The sequence below is a fragment of the Dinoponera quadriceps genome, unplaced genomic scaffold, assembly GCF_001313825.1.
Source record: "Dinoponera quadriceps isolate SergipeBrazil2010 unplaced genomic scaffold, ASM131382v1 scaffold113, whole genome shotgun sequence".
NCBI classification, from domain to species: domain Eukaryota; kingdom Metazoa; phylum Arthropoda; class Insecta; order Hymenoptera; family Formicidae; genus Dinoponera; species Dinoponera quadriceps.
This window is the reverse complement of record NW_014554899.1, coordinates 2,244,259-2,264,648: the sequence shown is the minus strand read 5'-3', so window position 1 is coordinate 2,264,648 and position 20,390 is coordinate 2,244,259. Positions and strand designations below refer to the sequence as shown.

The 20,390-nt window shown below is 41.3% G+C and overlaps 1 protein-coding gene across 17 annotated transcripts in view; it reads left to right on the top strand.

Moving 5' to 3' along the window:
- LOC106742530 (CUGBP Elav-like family member 2) overlaps positions 1–16,988 on the top strand; it is a 575,750-nt gene extending 558,762 nt beyond the window's left edge. For 7 of the 17 annotated variants that reach the window (XM_014615554.1, XM_014615555.1, XM_014615560.1 and 4 more), the window contains 6 exons: positions 732–824; positions 2,783–2,824; positions 3,646–3,675; positions 5,170–5,292; positions 7,145–7,375; positions 7,819–9,063. In XM_014615554.1, the coding sequence (XP_014471040.1) occupies positions 732–824; positions 2,783–2,824; positions 3,646–3,675; positions 5,170–5,292; positions 7,145–7,375; positions 7,819–7,946 (647 nt within the window). In that variant the 3' untranslated portion in view covers positions 7,947–9,063. Of the gene's footprint in view, positions 1–731; positions 825–2,782; positions 2,825–3,645; positions 3,676–5,169; positions 5,293–7,144; positions 7,376–7,818; positions 9,064–10,986 lie in introns of those variants that run through there. The other 10 variants (XM_014615571.1, XM_014615570.1, XM_014615564.1 and 7 more) reach the window with 9 other exon arrangements.
- Positions 16,989–20,390: the final 3,402 nt, after the last annotated feature.

Below are 20,390 nucleotides of genomic sequence, written 5' to 3'. Positions count from 1 at the left end.
ACGATCGCGCGGGCCGTATCTTTTCGAAAGTTATAACGAAACGTTCCGCGCTAGTCTGCCCTGCAATAATAAAATTCTACATTTAATGGGATCGGGACAGATGCCAGTACGATGATACACCGCCGTGCGCGTTTGTCATTAACTTTATTCTGAAATATGTGTTTACCGCTCAGTGTTGCGGAACGTATGGTCATTCGATGACGTTCCAGCGTCACGCAATGGGTTTGCGTGTACGCGCACTCAGCGAAGAATGACGATATGCCTGCTTTCGATAAAGGGCCTGGGTTTCAATATTCAATGGGTTAAATTGAGTAAAACGTCAACCTCCAAAGAGCTATTATTAAATTGTTCTCATTCTCCTTGATAATATTATTTATAATACACGATAGATCGATCTTTTGGAGAAAAAAGTAGTTTTCAACGACCGTCGGATTAACCCCGATTTTTTTCGGCGATTTGTAAATTCTCCTCGCTATATTATTCCGCGTTTTGCAGCTACCTCCTTCTAAAGTGAAGACAAGTAGAACAAGAGCACTTAGAGATTAAAAAAGAAGTTGTATCGCGCAGAATCACGACTCGACGGATAAGAAACGCTGAAACGACGACAGCGGGGCGAGGTATAATCGTTTCGGCGCAAAAAGAAACCTATTACAGTTGAAATGTAACAGAGCCGAACGAGGATGAATATTACCGAAAGGCCTCGCGAATGATAAACTCTGATTGTGTTTCAGCGAATGCGGGAGTGTCACCGATGAGTATGCAGAACCTCGTCACCCTGGCAGCCATGACCGGCGGAAACGGCAATCTCCAGGTGTCGCCAAACAGTGAGTAGAGAATATTTCGCGAGGTGCATAATCAGAGAACACATTATCGTACATTAACGTGCAACTGTAAGTTCCGAGCGGAACTGTCCGGCGCTTCGAATTATATACGTAACTTCGGGCCCTCGCTGTTACCGCCGCCCGTCCTCCCACCGATTGTACAAAACACCCATACGCTTATGCATCACGTACGTTGCCCGCGGTAGACGGTAAATCCGCTTGAGCGTAGTAGTCGGACTTTAATGATCGCATGCGTTGTCGAAGTTCCAGGCCGAACGGGTGAACACTGTTCGTGCTTTTGTAGGTGTGCATGGAAAAGCGGCCGGCCGAAGTCACGCCGCGATCACGGCGCCGGTAATAATGCGACGGCGTATTTATACCGTATCCTTCTCACAGAATGTATTAACGGACGTTATAATCGCGATGAGGAAAGTGTCCCGAGACATACCGCGATCGCGAGCAACGCATGGCTGGAAGCCATTCGAGAGAAAAGTGAACGTGCGTCCGGCTCTACTAACTTTATGTGCAAGTTGCGATGTGTTTCATGCGAAAAACCGATGATCTCGAGAAATAATGGTATTTATCAAACAGATATACAGATTAGCTACGTTGATTGAACGATATCGGACATGCTTCCGCTTCCGAGATTATCGCGGCTATTCTCGTGAGTAACTTCATCGAAAATCAAAAATTATTTCAACGTTCTTCAATTTGTAATTCGTCACGACGTTTCGAGTCCCGACTCACTTCTGCAACGTATTATTTACGTTTGTAAATTAACTCGATGTATGTCATATTTCATCAACAAAAACAAACGTCCAAAGCGCATCGAGAATAACTGAATTTGTGTTGACTGTTTCTCCCCTTCGTTGATTGAAACGAATTTGTTGATTGAGTATGAATTAAAACAGAAAAATTCGCCGCGAGACGTGATAATTAATTTGTGGCAGATTGCAGTATTATCAAGTGAACTGTGTCGAAATTTTTAATAACATGTACTTCTGCGTATTGTGTGCATGTTGAGTCGTATAAATGTACAAAGTCCGCAGGTAAGATGTACGTTTCTAGGCGTGCACGCGCGCGTAGTTAATTGCACCATTACCCTCTTGTCATATTTCATATTATACCGGCAGGGCAAACTAACACACCTTTATTACTTTGCGTGTCCACGATATTGCGCTCCCTTTACGATTTGTGTAAAGTCAATAGGAAAGTGAGTCAAGTATGCAGGCTGCTGCTTCGTCGCGTTCTTCACACGCGAGCGATTATGCAAGTATCGTTTGCGTAAGAACGAGTTTTTCATATAATTACAGCAATCACGATTAAGTCACGGTTAAATTGACATTGAACGGTAATCGTGGATCTCGATTATGCAAAATGAAAAAAATAGAAATGCGATCTATCGTATTCCTCAATTTACGTTAATCATTTACACACATACACACAGCTTTGGCCGAGAGCACTCGACAAAAAGCAAAGTCTCTATCAAGTTGGAATAAACACTATATATATAAAAAGATAAGATTATTAACAAATTACTGAAAATCTATTCAGCGATTTTAAATTGACAAACGCTGAGCAACTTGCGGCATCACAATTTATTATACATTTGCTGTAGATATCCGGCCAAGATTGTCTGCACAGTTAAGACCGCTTTATCCGGTAAGATATTCCTGTGACAACAGTGCGATGCTTACATGTTGCGTTTGATGTAACAGCGTAACGGCAAAGACAAATATTTATCGCGGAGACGTTGCCACAGTTAGCCGTGCAAACTTGACTAGTCGCATTAATTTGAAACTAGTGAGCGCACACCGTTGACGCCGCAATTTCACCGTCGCAATTAAAAACGGAATTGCGACGGCGGCAGCGCCGCCGAGAAAATCCCGTCAAAGCTTCATTTCGCGAGAATACATCGCTGATCCCGCTTGTTAATACCGCGAACGTGTTCTGTGTTTCAGCGTTAAGCGGCCTGGCGAATTCGACAGCAGGTATGTCGCTATGTACGTGTCGCATTGCCTGGTACAGTATTAACAATTACTAAATTAATTTCGATCGTGCAAAAGGGTCCCCCCTCTAATCCCGTTGACGGCTCGATTTTCTCATTTCGCTTATTTAATAGTCCGCGCGCACGTGCACGTGCGTGCGTGCGCACACGCTCTCGGTTTCTCTCGAATTCATCTGTTTTTGTATACATTCCGAGTTCCGTGATGGATACAAACTCACCCACGATTTAAACCGCGATCGAACATTTTGCATTAAATGATTGTCCCAAGGTTATTTAAGTGCGATCGATGAAGCGGTTGGTGATCGATTAACGTGGAGAATTGGTCGTATGTGAAAATGTTAAATGTTAAAAATCAGTCTCTCTCTCTTTCTCTCTCTCTCTATCTCTCTCTCTCTCTTGAATATCGACTAATATCTGCCGACAACTGTTTTATCATAGCAGCAGTTTAAATAGGTATTTTTTTTACTTCTTACTTCCTAATTAAATTAAATTTGCATACGATCACAAAAAAGGAGAATTGTCATATATTAGGACTATTGCGCAGAAATTTACATAAAAGCATGGTGCATATAACATTTACACATTCATCTACAAGAATTATCATCCGACTCTTACATATTATATTGTTGCTATTATGTAGATTTGTATGCAATAGATGTAAGTCGCAAATAATAGTTCCATTATTTTCGTATCTTAAACGTGGCCATATTACGAGTTTCATTATTGTCGCATTTTACGCTTTTCTTTATTCTTTTTTTCTAATCACATTTTGAACACACATCGTAATTTTAACACTGCTATTTTTTTCGTGCGTAGCTGCCCTTCTGGGGAAAACAGGAAATACAGGTGAGATAAATTCGTGGAAGACAAACTGTTTGAGCTCATATTCTTTATCGTGTATTGCAATACGTTACATATCTTCTTTTCGTTATTTTCTTCTTCTCAAATCCCTTTCCCGTCAATGTTACTTCTTCACTATCACTCTTGTACATTTTTCATTATCGTCTCTCGTATATTTTGTATTGATGATCATTGTTTGTCGCAGATTTGATCAAACGGGTCTCCCCTAATTTGACACTTCGCTCTTAATGAAATATTTATTCAAGAATAAATTATATAATATTATATATCAAAATACGATAAAAAAGTGCGAATTTTTTACGAAGGAGAATAAATCCAATTCAAATTGATCCACTTCAAATTGATCGTAATACAAATGACAATAGTGTGGTAATTCCACGACATTCTGTATATACGTGTAAATTTTACCCACGAACATAGATAACCGAGTCAATTAGTAACTAATTGTTGCTGCACGCCGAATTACCGGCGTGAAAATCTTTCACGAACATTGAATTAACGCATTAATTGGCGAGACCCGGTTGGAGCTTTCAGGAACGTGCATATTTTTATCCTTCATCAATATCGTAAATCGTAGTTTTAACAATATGTACATAGCGGACTGAATTAATTGTCTATTTGAGATATATTGAAAGCAAATGATTCACGCGCAAACGCTTATCGCAATTAATGGGCGCATGATTCTCCGTAACCAGAATTTACGGCAATGTATGCCTGCTGGCATAACGAACAAGAAAAGTACGACTGTTTTTTTCTAGAAAAGCTTCTCGCAATTAACCTGGGAATTAGCGCGTGATATTTTTTTATTATTCTTTTCACTACGTATATGATTACGCATGAAAGTGTATTGTATGACCTATTTTTAAATCGTTATTGTTTTTGCATTGCAATTGTTGCATATTTCTTCGTCGATATTGCGGAGATATTTTTTATGCTTCGAGATTTCAATTATTAATTATTACGTGGGACAAATTCATATTAAGCAAAATACTTTATGCGTGCATTATATGTTGTAATTTTTGTATTTTACCCATTCGCGCATATTCAAGATTTCTTTATATAAATTGAATCTTCTTCGCATATCACACACACGATAGTGTCACTTAAAATTTCCTTCACAATGGTTATTTTAAAATATAACGTCCAGTTCAAGTTAATCGAAACCGTCTATGATGCTACTATCCACGCATAACAGAGAACAGAAAGATAAAAACTGTCACGAGGAATTCATCATAGAATTCGAAGCCATTCGAAGCAATAATCTCGTAGCACTATATTAGTAGCACTAATTCGTCGTGTCGCACAAGTACGAGCAGCTTCCTGTTTCTAATCGTAATAACTAGTGATAACAAATTCGGAATAGCGACGATCGCTGTTTCCGCGATGTCGCAGCATGCCTCGGAATTAATTAGGCTTGGGCATCGTCCGCGCACTTGCGGATCGGTGGAAAGTAATATGACCTTGGCGTTCATATTCAAGGGTCTACTGGGGGCAGTCTCAGTCCTGTGACATCCCTTACGCTCAACTCCTTGACGGGCACGCCGTTGAATGGGCTTCAAGATTCGCTGAGCAACGCTTATTCCAGTTTGCAACAGTATGCAGGTAATTATTATCGCTCATACGGCTACTTTTCGTGTGCACAGAAGAGCGTTGTACGCAGCTCAGACTACGCCTCTCTGTGATCCGCGTGAACACGCAAAAAGAAGTGCTGTTTTCTAACGAGTAAACTATGCGCATTAAAGCTCTCATTGGAAAGACGACGGTGACCGTGGAAAAGAAAGAGTTGCATAGTGAGTAATAAATGAGTAGAAATTGCCTGGATATGCATTTCTGTGAATCGTCTATCTTTTTCTTCTCTCTTCTTTTTTTTTTATTTCGCATCAAGTCTCTCGTATCGTTCACTTCCGAATTGACACGTTTTTAACCGCGAAACGTTTCGTGCGATCGATACAAGCGCGAAATACCAAGATCAACCGCTTTGCGACTGGAACAATGAATTACAGAAAATAACGGAATGTGAAGGTGAACGAAATGAGTGCTTGAAAAAGGACAACCGGTAGGTTCGCATGTGTCTATCGGAAATACCCACGTATCTCAGCACACATGATGTACACTCATAAAGATTTAAATAAGCAGAGAGGTTACGATGCCACGGTTGCGGGTATCGAAGAGAGGGCTTGCAAAATCGTGTTACACACGCATTCTTCTGTAATACTATGTGTGTAATCTGTTTTTGTACGTATATATATCGCAGAAGTTCAAATACAACTATATTTTAATTCTCTCATTTTACCTTTCACCTTTTCTACCGCGCGCAATGTTTATCTGTTTATGCTTATATTCGAATACTCTATTACGCGGTATTATTCGGAATAGATTCAAATGAATTCGATCAGACGATATTAGATCAGTTGTGCCTGTTTGGTGTGTCTCTGTAAGCTGCAGCGCGTCGAGCCGATACGTAGAATCGTATCAAATTATTTATCTCGAAGTGACATAGGTCAAGTTTTGAGAGGAACGATTAATTCAATCAAGATACAGCTGCGAATTCGCCTGATCAAGGTTATTGTGCAGATATCGTTCGAGATTAGAGGTGTGCAAGTCGTTCAAATTCGAGTCACTGTTGATTTGATTCGAATTCGTTTTCGAATCTAAAAGGTTCGCATTTGAATAGTTCGATAATTTCGAATCATCGACGGTTGATCTTGAGTCGATCACGTCTGTCGATTGTTTAATTGGAATTAAATCTAGTTCCTTAAAGTCTTTTTTATTATTAAGAAAAATTATGTGTGTAAGAATGTTTTTTGCTAAATAATTTAATGGTTTTGATAATAAAATGTAGATACTTTGTAAGATATACATGCAGTTTGAAAACGCTATTAATATATAGTTTACATAAAAAATTAAAAATAATTAATTCCATAATTTTTTAGACTTACTGAGTATATATTCAGCTTATAAAATATGGTTACATATATACACATGTATCTATCAGCTTATAAGTTCTTCACTTTACTGTCTAATATCCATTATAAATTTATAGTACTTAGCATAACATTTTACTTTTAACAAGAGATTTTCTCAAAACTATATAGTGATTAAAATTTTTCCCCATTTAAGAAAAAATTTTTAATACCATTGAAAATACTTGATCATATTCAGATTAGCATGTAATGTAAACCTCGGAAAATCTGATTCGAATTCGATTCGCATTCGAATAAAAAAAATTCGATTCGACCATACAGATATTTGATTCGCACATCCTCCCTTCGAGATGTATTTACCGATGTTTTCCGGCTGCCTTTGTAAATCCCCCGACTTTCTCACACGTTTTGTCCCTGAATCGCAACGAGATTTTCAAAATTTGATTTACGTCACTTCGAAGAACGCGACTGGGGTTGCGTCCCTCGGCTACGTATAATACGTGAGTATCATCGACGTATTCGGGTTTCAGGGTTCCCGGCGTTCACAGCTGCTGCGGCTGCTGCGGCGGCGGCGGCGCAAAAGACGAAATTCAGCAACACGGACAAGCAGATCGAGGGTCCCGAAGGCTGCAACCTCTTTATCTATCACCTACCGCAGGAATTCAGCGACACGGACCTCATTTCCACCTTTTTGCCGTTCGGCAACGTCATATCCGCCAAAGTTTTTATAGATAAGCATACGCACATGAGCAAATGCTTCGGTGAGTTGAGTTGGCTATCAATCGAACGCAACACCAATCGGGAGTAAAATACGAGCGTTCGTCACGTAACTTCAATAGCGATGGAGGGATCGCGCGACGTTATGATGTTTTCATCGAAAAAAGTGCTACATTCAAATGAATAATTACTTCAATACTGTTTAAGAAATTTTCATTTAGATTAAGTAAATATTACTTGAATGTAACCGAAAAATGTTAAATTATAAAATTAAAAAAGTAATATTTACTTAATTCGAGTGGGAATTTGCTGGGAAATATTGGAGTAATTATTCATTTTAACGTAGGACTCCTTTCTTCCAGTCTTCAACAAAATTCCTCCGCGTCGCAATCGCCGTATTTTAGATGTCGTGCTCGTCTCGTTTCTAATCTAATCTTCGCGTTGGCGCGACGCTGCACGAGTAACGAATTTATCAACGTTATTCCAGGTTTCGTGTCGTACGACAACGCGTCGAGTGCGCAAGCGGCGATCCAGACGATGCACGGTTTCCAGATCGGCATGAAGCGACTGAAGGTCCAGTTGAAACGGTCCAAGGACGCCTCCAAACCGTACTAGCCGACATCACAGAGCGTTCGTAGGTAGATACCAAGGACTTCTCGGACACCTCGCCTCGGCTCGACGGCGTCCTTAGTCGGGACTCGCGCGTATTACAAATTAACAACCGCGTCGGTTGATATAATCATCCCGCTGTGCGGGACCTCGCGCAGGCTAGCTAGCTAGCTAATAGGTCTCTAGGTCTATAGGCAAACGAAGAAAGTATTCCACGATGCTCTCTAGTCAAGCGATATTTTTCACGAAGGTAGCGCGAGCTAACGGGCTATGATCGAGCGTCTTTCGGACGCCGAAGAGGAGACGTCCCGCCGCTCGACGCCTTCGCCATCCTATCGAAACAAGGCTGTGATAATCCAGAAGACTCTCTTGTCCATCGGACTGACTTTTTTTTCCGAGGTGCAGGAACGTATTCTTTATCCTTTTAACGTGTCGCTTGTGCGAACTGTCCCGCCGAATTATCTTCTCTCTCTTTCTCTCTCTATTTTTACCTGCCGGTCCACCCTGTGTGAACTCGAGTACATTTTTAATTCAACGATCTGTCTACTCCACTCACGTCCGTGCCACGTCGCGTTCGTGTGTCGTAGTTACCGTCTGTTGACCCTTTAATGTCGTATATATAGAAGTCCCGACTGCTTTCTCTCTTCGATAATCCATTCCAGTAATTTTATAGGAGACAGGATAGAAGTAACGAGTCAGTATTACTTCGGGCAGCTCGACTTTCGCAGTCCGTAGTGACCGATTTCAGAGACTGTGACTATAGACTCTATTCCCAGCGCACGCTCGTACCTAACGAGCCCGCGACGAGATACAATTAATCGAGATCGAGACACATCGCGAAAGCAACGAATGCTTGTGTAGCTCTAAGAATCTTCGCGCACAGTGTACAGCAGCACAAAAGTTTCGCCTAGACCGATGCAGTGGTGCTTAGCGCGTTAAATAATACGGACGCAACTCCGTGATGTACCTATACATTTCGAGAGCGGGTCTCTCGAATTCGTGAGCAAGTCGCAATGAATACAACCAGTAGCTTTTGAAATAAATGATACGTAAAGCTTCCGCAGACTTTTCCGTTCACACAGCAAACCGTGAAACAAATAAAGGCTTCCCGAGTTTAACCTGATTCGAGTTCTGGATGAAAGCTCGTTTACGTTCCTAGAAACGGGCGTGTTTAGCGTGTTAAACGCGTTCATTCGCTCCCGTCGAATTCAATCTGTGTTGTGCGCGAAGAACGAAGTTCGAATGTAAACGGTGCACGCTTGAAGATCGAACAGCCACACATTCGTCGTTAAACGCGCGACTCTCGCAATACGGGTCTCGCTCAGTCTCTCTTTCTATCTCTATCTCTCTTAAATCGTAATATTCGCCCGTATTTATCGCACGGTGTCGAAAACATGTTCGTCTCTTCGAATCTCGAAAGTGCAAAACCCGCCGGCACGTTCCCCGGCGATGCAATCAAACTACATCTCGTTGTAAGGGCTGCCAGTATAAAGCTTTCTGTGCTAACTTACTGTTGCACAAAGTGGAATTACGTACATGAAGTTCACTAACATACGTAGCTTTTTCCNTTTTTCCCCCCCCCCCCCCCCCCAAGAGAGTAAGAGTAGTTCGCTTTTGAATTCTCACGCAGCGTTCACAAGTCGTACCTTGTAACCATTTGACGATTTGATTTTTCTCTCTGTTGTTTTCATTTTCTCTGTACTCTTTGTAATTTATATCTATTTCTATTTCTCTATCTACTTCTCTTATCTATTTATCTATTTCTTTGTCTCTATTATCTCTATCTATCTTTACCTATTCTCTATCTCTCAATAACCACGCGTAGAGTGTGAGCCGGTAGTTGAGCCGGCAGATACGAGCGATACACACAAGGACCTACCTCACTCATTTGTAATTATACCAGAAGCTATATTACGCCGCGCGTGTATCCTTCGTTCATTGTTCGAGGCGCACAGAATTCGACACGTTCTCAAGTGACAATAATATCACTAAGTTGATTCATTTTTTTTTTTTTAATTTAATCGTTAATCACGCTACGATGCTTCATTAGTTAGTAGTACTAACATTGCTATGTGATTTTTGGGGAGGGGGGAGGGGGGTGGGGGATGATGCAGCCGGTCGTCGCGAGCGAAGGATGAGATCCGCCAAACGTTTCCGCAAATAAAATGATAACGGTGATTCGCGTACAAGAATAGCGTATACTCCGCTGCTCTTGATTATACCGTTGTCGCGATTAACGTTCTGGAATAATCGGCAAAGAACGGCTTTCAACTGCGGAACGACCGTCGCAGTTATTCGCATGCGATTTGAATCCGGAAGCGGCTGGCGAATTTCACCGTGCGCGTTGCATCGGCAACGAGTTTCCACTGATGCGCCATCAAACACTTTGTTTCTCTTTCCTTGTGACTGTCTGTCAAGCTGAACAAAGTGGACGCTCGTTGCTCGTGTCTGAAAAGGACGGTTCGGCAAACTACCTGTGTACACGATGCACGGTGTCGTCGGTTTTGGAGGCCCCGCGAACGTCGCGTTTGGTCCTTTGATGTTCGAACTTCCGCTGATGGTCAAAGCGGCTCCGCGCGCGCAATTTTCTTATCAGACGTGTATAACTTTCGCGATAACCGCTAACAGTTCAAGTGTTAACTCCACGCTTAATACCTTACGATTACGCGAATTATGTAACGATCCGGCTTTCTGTGCTAAATTTTCATCGTACTGGAACCTCGGGCGAGGTGAAGCTTGACTAATACACACCGAACGGTTTATTTATTTGAGCCCTCCGCAGTTCGTTAATGAAATTAATTATTCTCCCGAGTTCTCTATCTCAAGGAACCACGGCTACGTGTTCTCGTCACGACGAATGACAAGAAGCGCAACGAGTGTGCCGCGTCGAAGTCGATCGAGCGCGAGTCTGCAGAGACATACAGACATCTCGGATACCTCGCGGGGCCCCGGCGGAACCATCACCGCGCGCGTTTGCCCGGGGATGAACCTTCATATTTGGTGTGTGGTGGTGACTAACCTGTCCGTGTGTTTGTTTGTGTGCCAGCAGGTGGCCTGTGACGTTGTGACCGTGTACTCTCGATCGGAGTCGCCGTGCCATGTCAGTCTCAGTCAGTCAAATCGGTATCGATCGTTCGCTCGACCGGTCGATCGATCAGTCACGACTCCCCGGTCAGTCTTTCGATCAATTTATCTGTGTCTGTCGGTGCCTGTACAAAGAACAACACCCGCCCAAAACGCGCTCTCACTTCCGCCGTAAGATCCTCCACTCCGCCGACCTTTTCTTCTCTCTCTCTCTCTCTCTCTCTCTCTCTTTCTCTCTTTCTTCGTCTCCTACCCTCGACCCTCTCGCGCGCCCGTGTCCACGCGATCGCACCGAGAGGAGATCGCCGTCGATCTACGAAAGTCACACACGCTTCGTTCTCTCGATCTCGTGCGCGATACGCTTACGGCCGAATTCCCGTGGACGACCGTCGGACGAATTCACGCGGACGCCGGAGGTGTGCGGCAAGTCGCGACCGAAAAAACTGCTGCGCGCATGCCGAGGAACACGACGGAGAGAAAACGCCAGGAAAGCGGAACGAGAGGCGGAAGACGATGCACCGACGGCCGAGCTGGGTTCCTCGAACGAAGCTAACGCGCTATGTTAACCGTCTGTCCACCCCGGTCCTCTGTATATACAGATATATAAATATATTATACATATATGTACATACGCATATATGTGCACGTGTGTATGTGTGTGTATATGTGTGTGCGCGTGTGTGTGTGTGCGTGTGGTATATGCGAATGTACGCGCGTATGTCGCGGACGCGGCGAGAATTCTCGTAGCTAACTCGCAATGAGCGACGCTCTTCGTCTTACGCGGTCTTCACAATGAAGCAGGACAAAAAGACAAAAGGAACGCGCGGCACGCGCCGCAAACCGTGTGCGAGAAATTTCTTATACATAACTATACATAAACATAGGTATACATACATGTTCATAAATCGAATTATCGACTGAAAACTATTTTTATCGGCTCTATTGTCGGGATCGCTGTCGGCGCCTCGGCGCTTGTTTATATATAAATAAACACACACACACACACACACACATGTGCATATAAATCGCTACGAATTGATATAGTAGAGGCGAGATGAATATGAATGCGTGTATGTGTCTGTCTGTGTGAAGGGACGCGAAAGACGGAGGCTGGAAATGGAAACGCGAAAGGACGAACAATGATCGTGCGGGACCGGCGCGCGTGCGATTTCTTAGGCTTAGATCGTGCAAATATACCAAAAACGGAACGGATACAAAGAAACAAACAAAACCGATAGAGGTAGCGAAGAAGCCGAGTATAAGAGACATTTTGTAATAATGACTTTGTGATAAGATTGTATCGTGTAGGAGACGAGAGGTATATATGCGGGGCCGCTTTCTGATCCCGCATGGCGAAATTTACCGAGCGAAATCACCACGTTCGATCGCTCACGATTAGCGCGAATCGGACGCGTATTCGCGCGTTCGGCACTATCGCCGCCAGAAACACTGCGAACGTAGACAAGTACGCGAAATGCGGCGAATTTTTAACGAATTTTACCGTCGGCCGAGTTTCCCGACCGCGCACTCACATCGTCTTCTTCGTCGGGTTCGCGAGTCGCATCTTGCGCGAACCGTAGCTCCCCGCGTGAACTGGAAGAAGGACCGATCGGACGAGTTGAAAGTCTCCACATACTAACGCGGATGGTTGAAAGGAAAGAAAGTCTGTCGAGGGACGATATGTCAGCATGTAAATTTGAGATTCATTTTTAGAGCTATCACAAATATTCGCGAATGTGAGTCTATTTATTTGGTAAATTGTTAATCGGGAAAACATTTCGAGTTTTAGGGAAATGAGAAGTTCCGTCAGCTGCAGAAAAAAAATCGGTTTGTGGGGACTTGACGTTGCGCTAATGTAAATTAACAATGTGCTTCTTCGTACAGGAGATCTATTTTCTCCGCTTTGTTTCTACGATAATTAACAATCATAATTCTTGTTACATCTTACTTCTGAAAGGAGACGAACGTATCGGTGTTTATGTTGCGAGCAGATTTCGCGATATTTGGAAAAAGTAAGTGTTTAGATTATTTTTTGAATGCGCGGGGAAGACATAAGTGACGAAATTTCAAGGTGTCGCGTAGATGTTTTCAAAGTCACACGACAAGACGTTTACAACGTTTGTAGAACGTTTTCCCCCGGAAGTTTCTTCAGATCATTTTCCGAACGACGGAGAAGCGTATTACAAGCTGAAACAACGGGCGGGAATCGAAGACGTATCTTGCGCAGCTTCCTTCTGACGTTCCTCGAGAAACCTTCGTACTATCCTTTCTCTTGACATTGTCATGATGTCCTTTCATGATCACTGTCCACACCTCGAGTTTCGACAAAATACATATCCTCCAATCCCTTATTTTTTCTCGAGTATCTTTGGCGATATTGGACAAAGCAAACTTGCGTGTATTTGATTATTGGATGGCAGTTATGTTTTGTTTTGTTTTTTTTTTTTGTTTAATAAAATGGCATTTCGTAGTCTTTTTTTTTGTTTTTAGGATATTCTGAAATATTATTTCGAAACTTTTAAATATGATATAAATAGGATATCGTTGAAAATGAATCAACAATCAATCAATGGTGATTATGATCATATAACGATTTGTCATTAAAAAAATAATGAATTTTTGGGATATCAAAATATATTAACTTCATTCGCGTTATTATTAAATGCTATCCCACAGTTAGATTTATGTAATTTTGCTTTGCCACCAACAACATTAACATGCACACGTGTGTCAGACCAAATGAGCGGAGCAATCGGTGTCGTTACGAATGAAACTCTCACGAACGAACAAGCTTTATCCGACACTTGCGATCGTCTTGGATGAGGGGAGGCGTCGCGCTCCGTGCAAATTACCAAAGATGTGTCTTTAATTAATTGATGTACTTACACAACGCTAACGACTAATCCTCCACGTTGGTGTTGAGCGTCTATTCGTGAAGCACAACAAAATCTGTGTGTAGAATACCATTACTTCGAACAGATTATTAGAAAAATAATAGTTGAAATCGAGTTTTTGTGTTTACAAATGTCAGTTTCCAATATTCAAAATAATACTGTGAGGATTAATCATTGCATTATATCATTTAAACACTGAATCCGTACGCAAACATCATAATTGATACGATATCTCAAAATTGCACACTTAAAATATTGAAAATTCTAAAAGGATTACGGTATTCAATACACAGATTAATATGTGTGGGTGATCAATGCTGACACACACGTTAAGTCGGTCGACTAACAATAGCAAACGAGCACGCGTACACGTTAGTCTTGTGCGTATATACAAATAGAGCCTAGTCACAAATATCGTTAACAATTGAAAAGTCGTTTCTATGTTCGTGTCATTCTTATCATCGTCCCCCCATCGTCCAGCACGTGCGTTGACGTTACTGTTAGTGCTGCTACGTTTATTATATGTGGCTATTATTATTATTATTATTATTATTATTATTATTATTATTATTATTATTATTGCTACGTTCATCCTTAACTAGTTATACTTGTTGCTCTAATTTGATTGCTATTATTATTAGAATTATTATTATTATTATTACTATTATTCATATACCTATAATTATATTATTTTATATTATTATTCTCTTAGTATTATTATTAGTACTATAGTGGCGAATGATGGCCTCGTTGGCAATTATTATTACTATTATGACCATTACTTCTATTACTTTTATATGTATATTATCGTACTTTGCGCGACAGCGATCGCGATTATCGCTTGTTACTGTTACCGATATCGATCGCTCGACCCAAATTTAGCGCCTCGATGGCAGACTATCAATGTAGATTAGGACCAAGTCAACCGGGTATTTTTATCTTCGTTCTTACAGTACACTGCGTACGAACGTGTGGTTTTTCGCCATAAAATAACCCGAGTCGCGAACATACGCGCGATCATTACATGGTCAAATAAGGATCACTCTTTGAGACGGTCGTTTCCTAAACGAAGCACGTTATAATAGAGCGGGACAATGTACTTACACAACGTTAACGATTCGTTTTCGTGTTTGCTCGCGTATTAATTATTCCAAAAATCGGACCAAATTGATTAACGAGAGCGAACTAAAATATTTGAGATCTCCTCTTTAGCGCTAAGACAGCTGTCAACATTAACAAATGTTAATTACTAATATTGCGAGACGCTATCGTTTTTCTTTTCTGCATAAGAGACATACATACAAAAAAATCCTTGTGTAAATGTCTCAATATTTCTTGCGAAATGGAAACGAAGAGGAGTGTTACTTATGATACATTCTTACGATATGAATCGTTCTCAATTCTTGTGCAACCAGAAAATCTGAATTTTTAATTTCACATTACTTAGCAATTGCATTATAACGCACATTTACAACGTGGAACGCGTAATTATGATGTAACTAATACTTAAGTAATCCCGCCGCACATTAGTGATATAAGTTTCGATTTCCTTTCCTCTTTCTTTCTCGCAACACGAACCGACCAATTTGGTGATCCTGTTCGACCGACGTTTCAATGGCACGGTCGTCTACCCGAATTATTATTTTTACGTTCGCAAAATCCAAATTTGTCGATAGATTATATTTCTGTTTTTACATGTTTCAGTTATTATAGTCATAAGACTACTCTGTTACCGTCGAGTACACCGTCTTAGCGTCGTTCATCTGTCGTGCTTCTTTATTTTTTTGTTTTCTTACATGCTAGAAATCGAATTTGTTCTTTTTCTTTAGTTTTGTTCGTCCACCGCGTTTCTCTCTTCTAGTGTGTAAAATGTCGCCTTTTTCTTTTATCAGAGAGTGGGATGCGTCCCGAACGGAGCTTTCGAGATGACGAATGAATCATGTCCAGTCGAATGCAAATTTTTTCTTAGTTTTAGCACGTTGGGTGTTGGCTGCCATTCGCTAGTTTGCATGTAAACTTTGCTAATATTGTATAGTTTAATTTTATAGAAGAAAAGGAAGAGCAACACACACGGTAGAATTGACCGAAGTTAATAATCGATTGATTCAATTAAATTAGTCATCGAAAATCCAGAAGTGCCGTCGAAAGCTAGAATTTGATATTGACAAATACGTTCGTGCGTTGAAATAATGTACAATATATGGAACATCAAAATTCCGTCAGCACCGAATATCACATTATAATTGCCTCCAGCACTCAACATGTTAAACGTTCTTAATTTAAGCATTGCAAATAGCGCGATGTCCAATAATACTTAAACATTGAGGGGGGAGGAGGGGGGGGGGGAGTATTTGCGTGTGATACATGTGGCATGTTTAATTTATCAAAGTGCGAGACGAAGGACAACATTTTTACAAATTTACAGCTTGCACGTATGTTTAGACGATTGAGATATTTTACCGATAACTGTCACGTTACGTGTTAAGTTTTTCTGTTCCAAGTGTCTACTATCGACGTGTACGTATAATATTTGAGTCACGTATCATCGAGATGCTCCGAGAGTCGCGGTCGATCCCACTCATTTGATGAGACCGATTCAGTTCTCAGCGATCGAAGGATAGACAATGCGAATAGAGTATCGAAATTTATCATTGTGGTTACCCTCCCACGTGTATATTGCGACGGCTTTTCATGCGCACGCGCGCGCGTGTGTGTACGGGCATTAATTGTGTTTTTGTATGTATGTATCTTTGTCACGTACGGACGTACACAAATGATGAGCGATATTGTTCATCGCCGGAGTTTAACGTCGCGCTCTGCGTTATTACTCTTAATTCTCCATTCTTTGTTTAATTTTCTTTTTTTTTTTTTATATCTTTCTTTTTTCTTTTTGTTCAACTACCGTAACTACTTTTCGGCTTTGAACGGCGACGGAGAAATCGCGGAGATTATGTTAGCGTATCGTTGAGTATACTTATATTTTTCTTTTCTGTTCTACTTCGTCCACAACGCGGTCAGCATGTGACGTATGTTGAAAATAACAATATATATATTTATTTTGTTGTTTTAATTTTTTTTCTTCGCTTTACTATCACTCCCACGATCCCGATCCCTCTGATTGTCGAGTGTCATTCGATAATGGGCGACTGTTTTAACAGTCTTTCGAGGTGTATTTTCTCGATTTTGACGAAGCAACGTGACACTAGGAATATTTCCCTGTTCGAGAAGAAGACGATTGGAAACGTCACTTTTTTATCGTGTACTTGTCACTTTTATACATCGTACATATATGTTTTGTATATAAACGGACGGGACTCATGTCATTTATATAACGTGGACAAATGTGAATGTTCGTTACGCTTGTTTTCAGAAAGTCATTTCTCGTTTATGGCTTGCGAATCAAGTCAAAGCTTATTGTCTTTAATTTATTGGTAGTTAATGCATTACTAATTTATTTGATATACGTTTGATTTCGGTTACGCGCGTCATGCGGCTGTGTCGACGTTAAGAGCGGCATTACCTCGAGTCGTGATTCCATCTGAATCGAATACTTTACCAATCACTTCTATATCGAAGACTTGATATGAGAAAGCCTGTAAGAGTGTTATATTTTCGGAAACTTATTTTCCGTTGATGAAGATTACATGCCAAGGCGCACCGATAGCATCGCGAAAAGCCGTAAATGTCGCAGACGAAAACGGTCGCGAGATGATGCGAACGCAGAACGCGCGTGTATAGAGAATTCCTTGTAAATATAAACAAAATAAAGATTTCCAAGTCTAATTTTCCTCAAGATCTCTCTCTCTCTCTCTCTTTTCCCAGCGATCTTTTTTGTGTCAAGCCTTCGATTACACGAATATACATGCAGTTGCGATCTTTTGTTCGGCAGTCACGTTAGAGAGTACGAATTGTACAGAGAAGCCGTATGCACACACCCCTAAGAATCACTCGACGAACTAGCGTGTAGACCCTGTACATAGGCTGTACTATAGTTCGTAAGGATATTTTTTGTACGCAGCGAAATCTCGAGTGACAGGTTATCGTGCCGTTTCATACGGTCGATTTGTTCTGCGACAACCCTATGAAAGAGAATAACGTGTGTTCACAGTGGCGCAAAGATCGATGCCCGGGCCCGCTTAACAAACTCATCGGATTCATTATTTACATGTCAATATTAACGTCAATTGTAATCGCGTGAAGATTCACGCAACTAAATTACTCAGCATCTCTTTCTCGGCACGTGTGCCCTTTGTTAGTCATTAATGAGAGTTGTGATGGTACATAAAAGACTCTGAGAATAAAAAAAATAAAAGCACTGCCTTCTGAATGGTGATAAAACATTAACACACATTCTCTCTCTCTCTCTCTCTCTCTCTCTCTCTCTCTCTCTCTCTCTCTCTCTCTTTCGGATTTTTATGAGTTAAGTATTAGAAGTGTGAAATAGATAAAAAAATCATATTTAACGCTTAGAGTAGACTTTTCTGTAACAACATCTCGTTCCAAAAAAAGAGTTGACGTTTAAAAAATAATTTATTAAAGATTAAATTTTTAATTAATTCGAAGATTGAAAGAGTTGCAACAGTCCTATGATACACACGTTGTAGATGAGAAATATTTTCAAGGAAAATAATGGTATCTTCCTTCGATCTTGGTATCTCTTTTCAACAAGAGAATTTCAGGCGCTTATCGGTGCATCGGGTGGAACGAGCTAACGAAGACTGCCGAGATGTAGTCGCGGCAGAGAAATGCTGTCGTTCGTTACTCTTATCATGTAAATATCAGTCATAATGTTGCGTGTTTAACTTGTAGAGACGAGTCCATGTAACTACTGTAAATAGCAACGTTTAACGGACCACAATGCGCGTTCCCGCCGCCAACGGAACTCCGCCACTGTGTACACGCGTCAGCGATTATTCCGGTGGGTGCACGGAAGCGTACGGAGTAGTGCTGGAGGTCTACGCACAGTCTGCGTGTAGAATATCTGAAGCGTCACTTACGCAAATTACGGCACCTATTCATACCGTATTTAGTGCTAAATGCGACTGCACAAATCTCCGCTCGTAATGACATCAAATTCGGTGTGTTCGGATTAAACAAATAAAACTCGAGGGTCGGATTGCAGCAATTAGCGACAGCAAACCCGATCAGTATCTAATTCGGCGATAAAGTGGTAATTTAGAATGTTTTTCAGCGTAAAGATATTCTCGTATGCTAAAATATGTCAGAGCTGGAGGGAAATATTGCAATGAAACGTGCTTCGATATCAAGCCTGCTAAATTAATATTTTTCTACGTGCAAAATCGCTTTTTTAAACAACAGTTTCCCTTATCAACAGTATTTTTAGAGAAATGCGAGCGGATTATTTCGCGCGATTCATCTCCTGTATTCTACACGTAGACTGTTCACGTTAACGCGTGGATATTCAACACTGGTATGTGAAAGAATAAACATTGAACTATGCATGTGCTGTAGAAAGAGAAATTACGGCGTTTAACGCGTTAGATGTTCTTCTTTTTATTCCGAAGTGTATCTTCGAAACGTCTTTTGAATCTCTCGTGAATCGCGTTCGTCGACGGAGAAGAAGCGTGACGACTCGTTGTCGATCGATTGCTAATTGTATCCGTCATACGCACGCACAGTGAATTCGTACCTAATTATAGGCGTCTAAAGAATTACATTTAGCCATTATAAAACGCGTGCGTCTGCGATTAAAAATTCCCGGCCAAAATTTTTCGCGTTCCAAAACTTTTGTACATTTGTGCGTGAGTTAGGCGAATTACTTTTACTTATAATAGAACCTAGTAGAGCAAATTTGTTTGTTCGTCGTCGTACGAGGATAAACGTTAATTTCGTCGGAGTTTGTTGTACGGAATAAACTTGTCGCACAAGTTCGGCTGTGTCGGCCGAACGTAAACGTCATCGGTGCCGGTTCTTTCGATAGTTGTCGGCAAAAGCTCGCCTAAAACGATGTAGCCTAATCGAGAAAGTTACTCTCTAATATCGCGAACGTAAACGTGTAATCCCGATTGGATAAGAGCAAGCTCTTGCATGCGCGTGCAGATTTCCTTTCTGTCGTCGGTGCACTTATTCTCACTGCAAGTTCGTTGAGGATGCAAGATCGGAAACCCAGTTTCTAGATTAGCTTAATTTCGCTGACACGGGTGATAATAAGAAAAGATTTGCACACACGTAACACGTCTCTAACAGCGTCGGATTTACGGCCTCTCGTGCAACCTTCATCCTCGACGTAGCTTAAATTTGAATTGCATCGTGGTTTGTATGTGATATCGATGGCTCAAACCCGAGTATCTCTACTCTTTCTGCGCGTTAAAAACTCAGAGTACCGAGCGCCGAAAAGTTGAAATTTCCCCGATTTCAGTTTCGCAACTTGTTCTCTCGAACCTTGCCGTACTTCGTGAATCCGTAAATCCGCCGCTGAGCTTTAATAGGAGTAGCGTCGCTCGTATGCGAT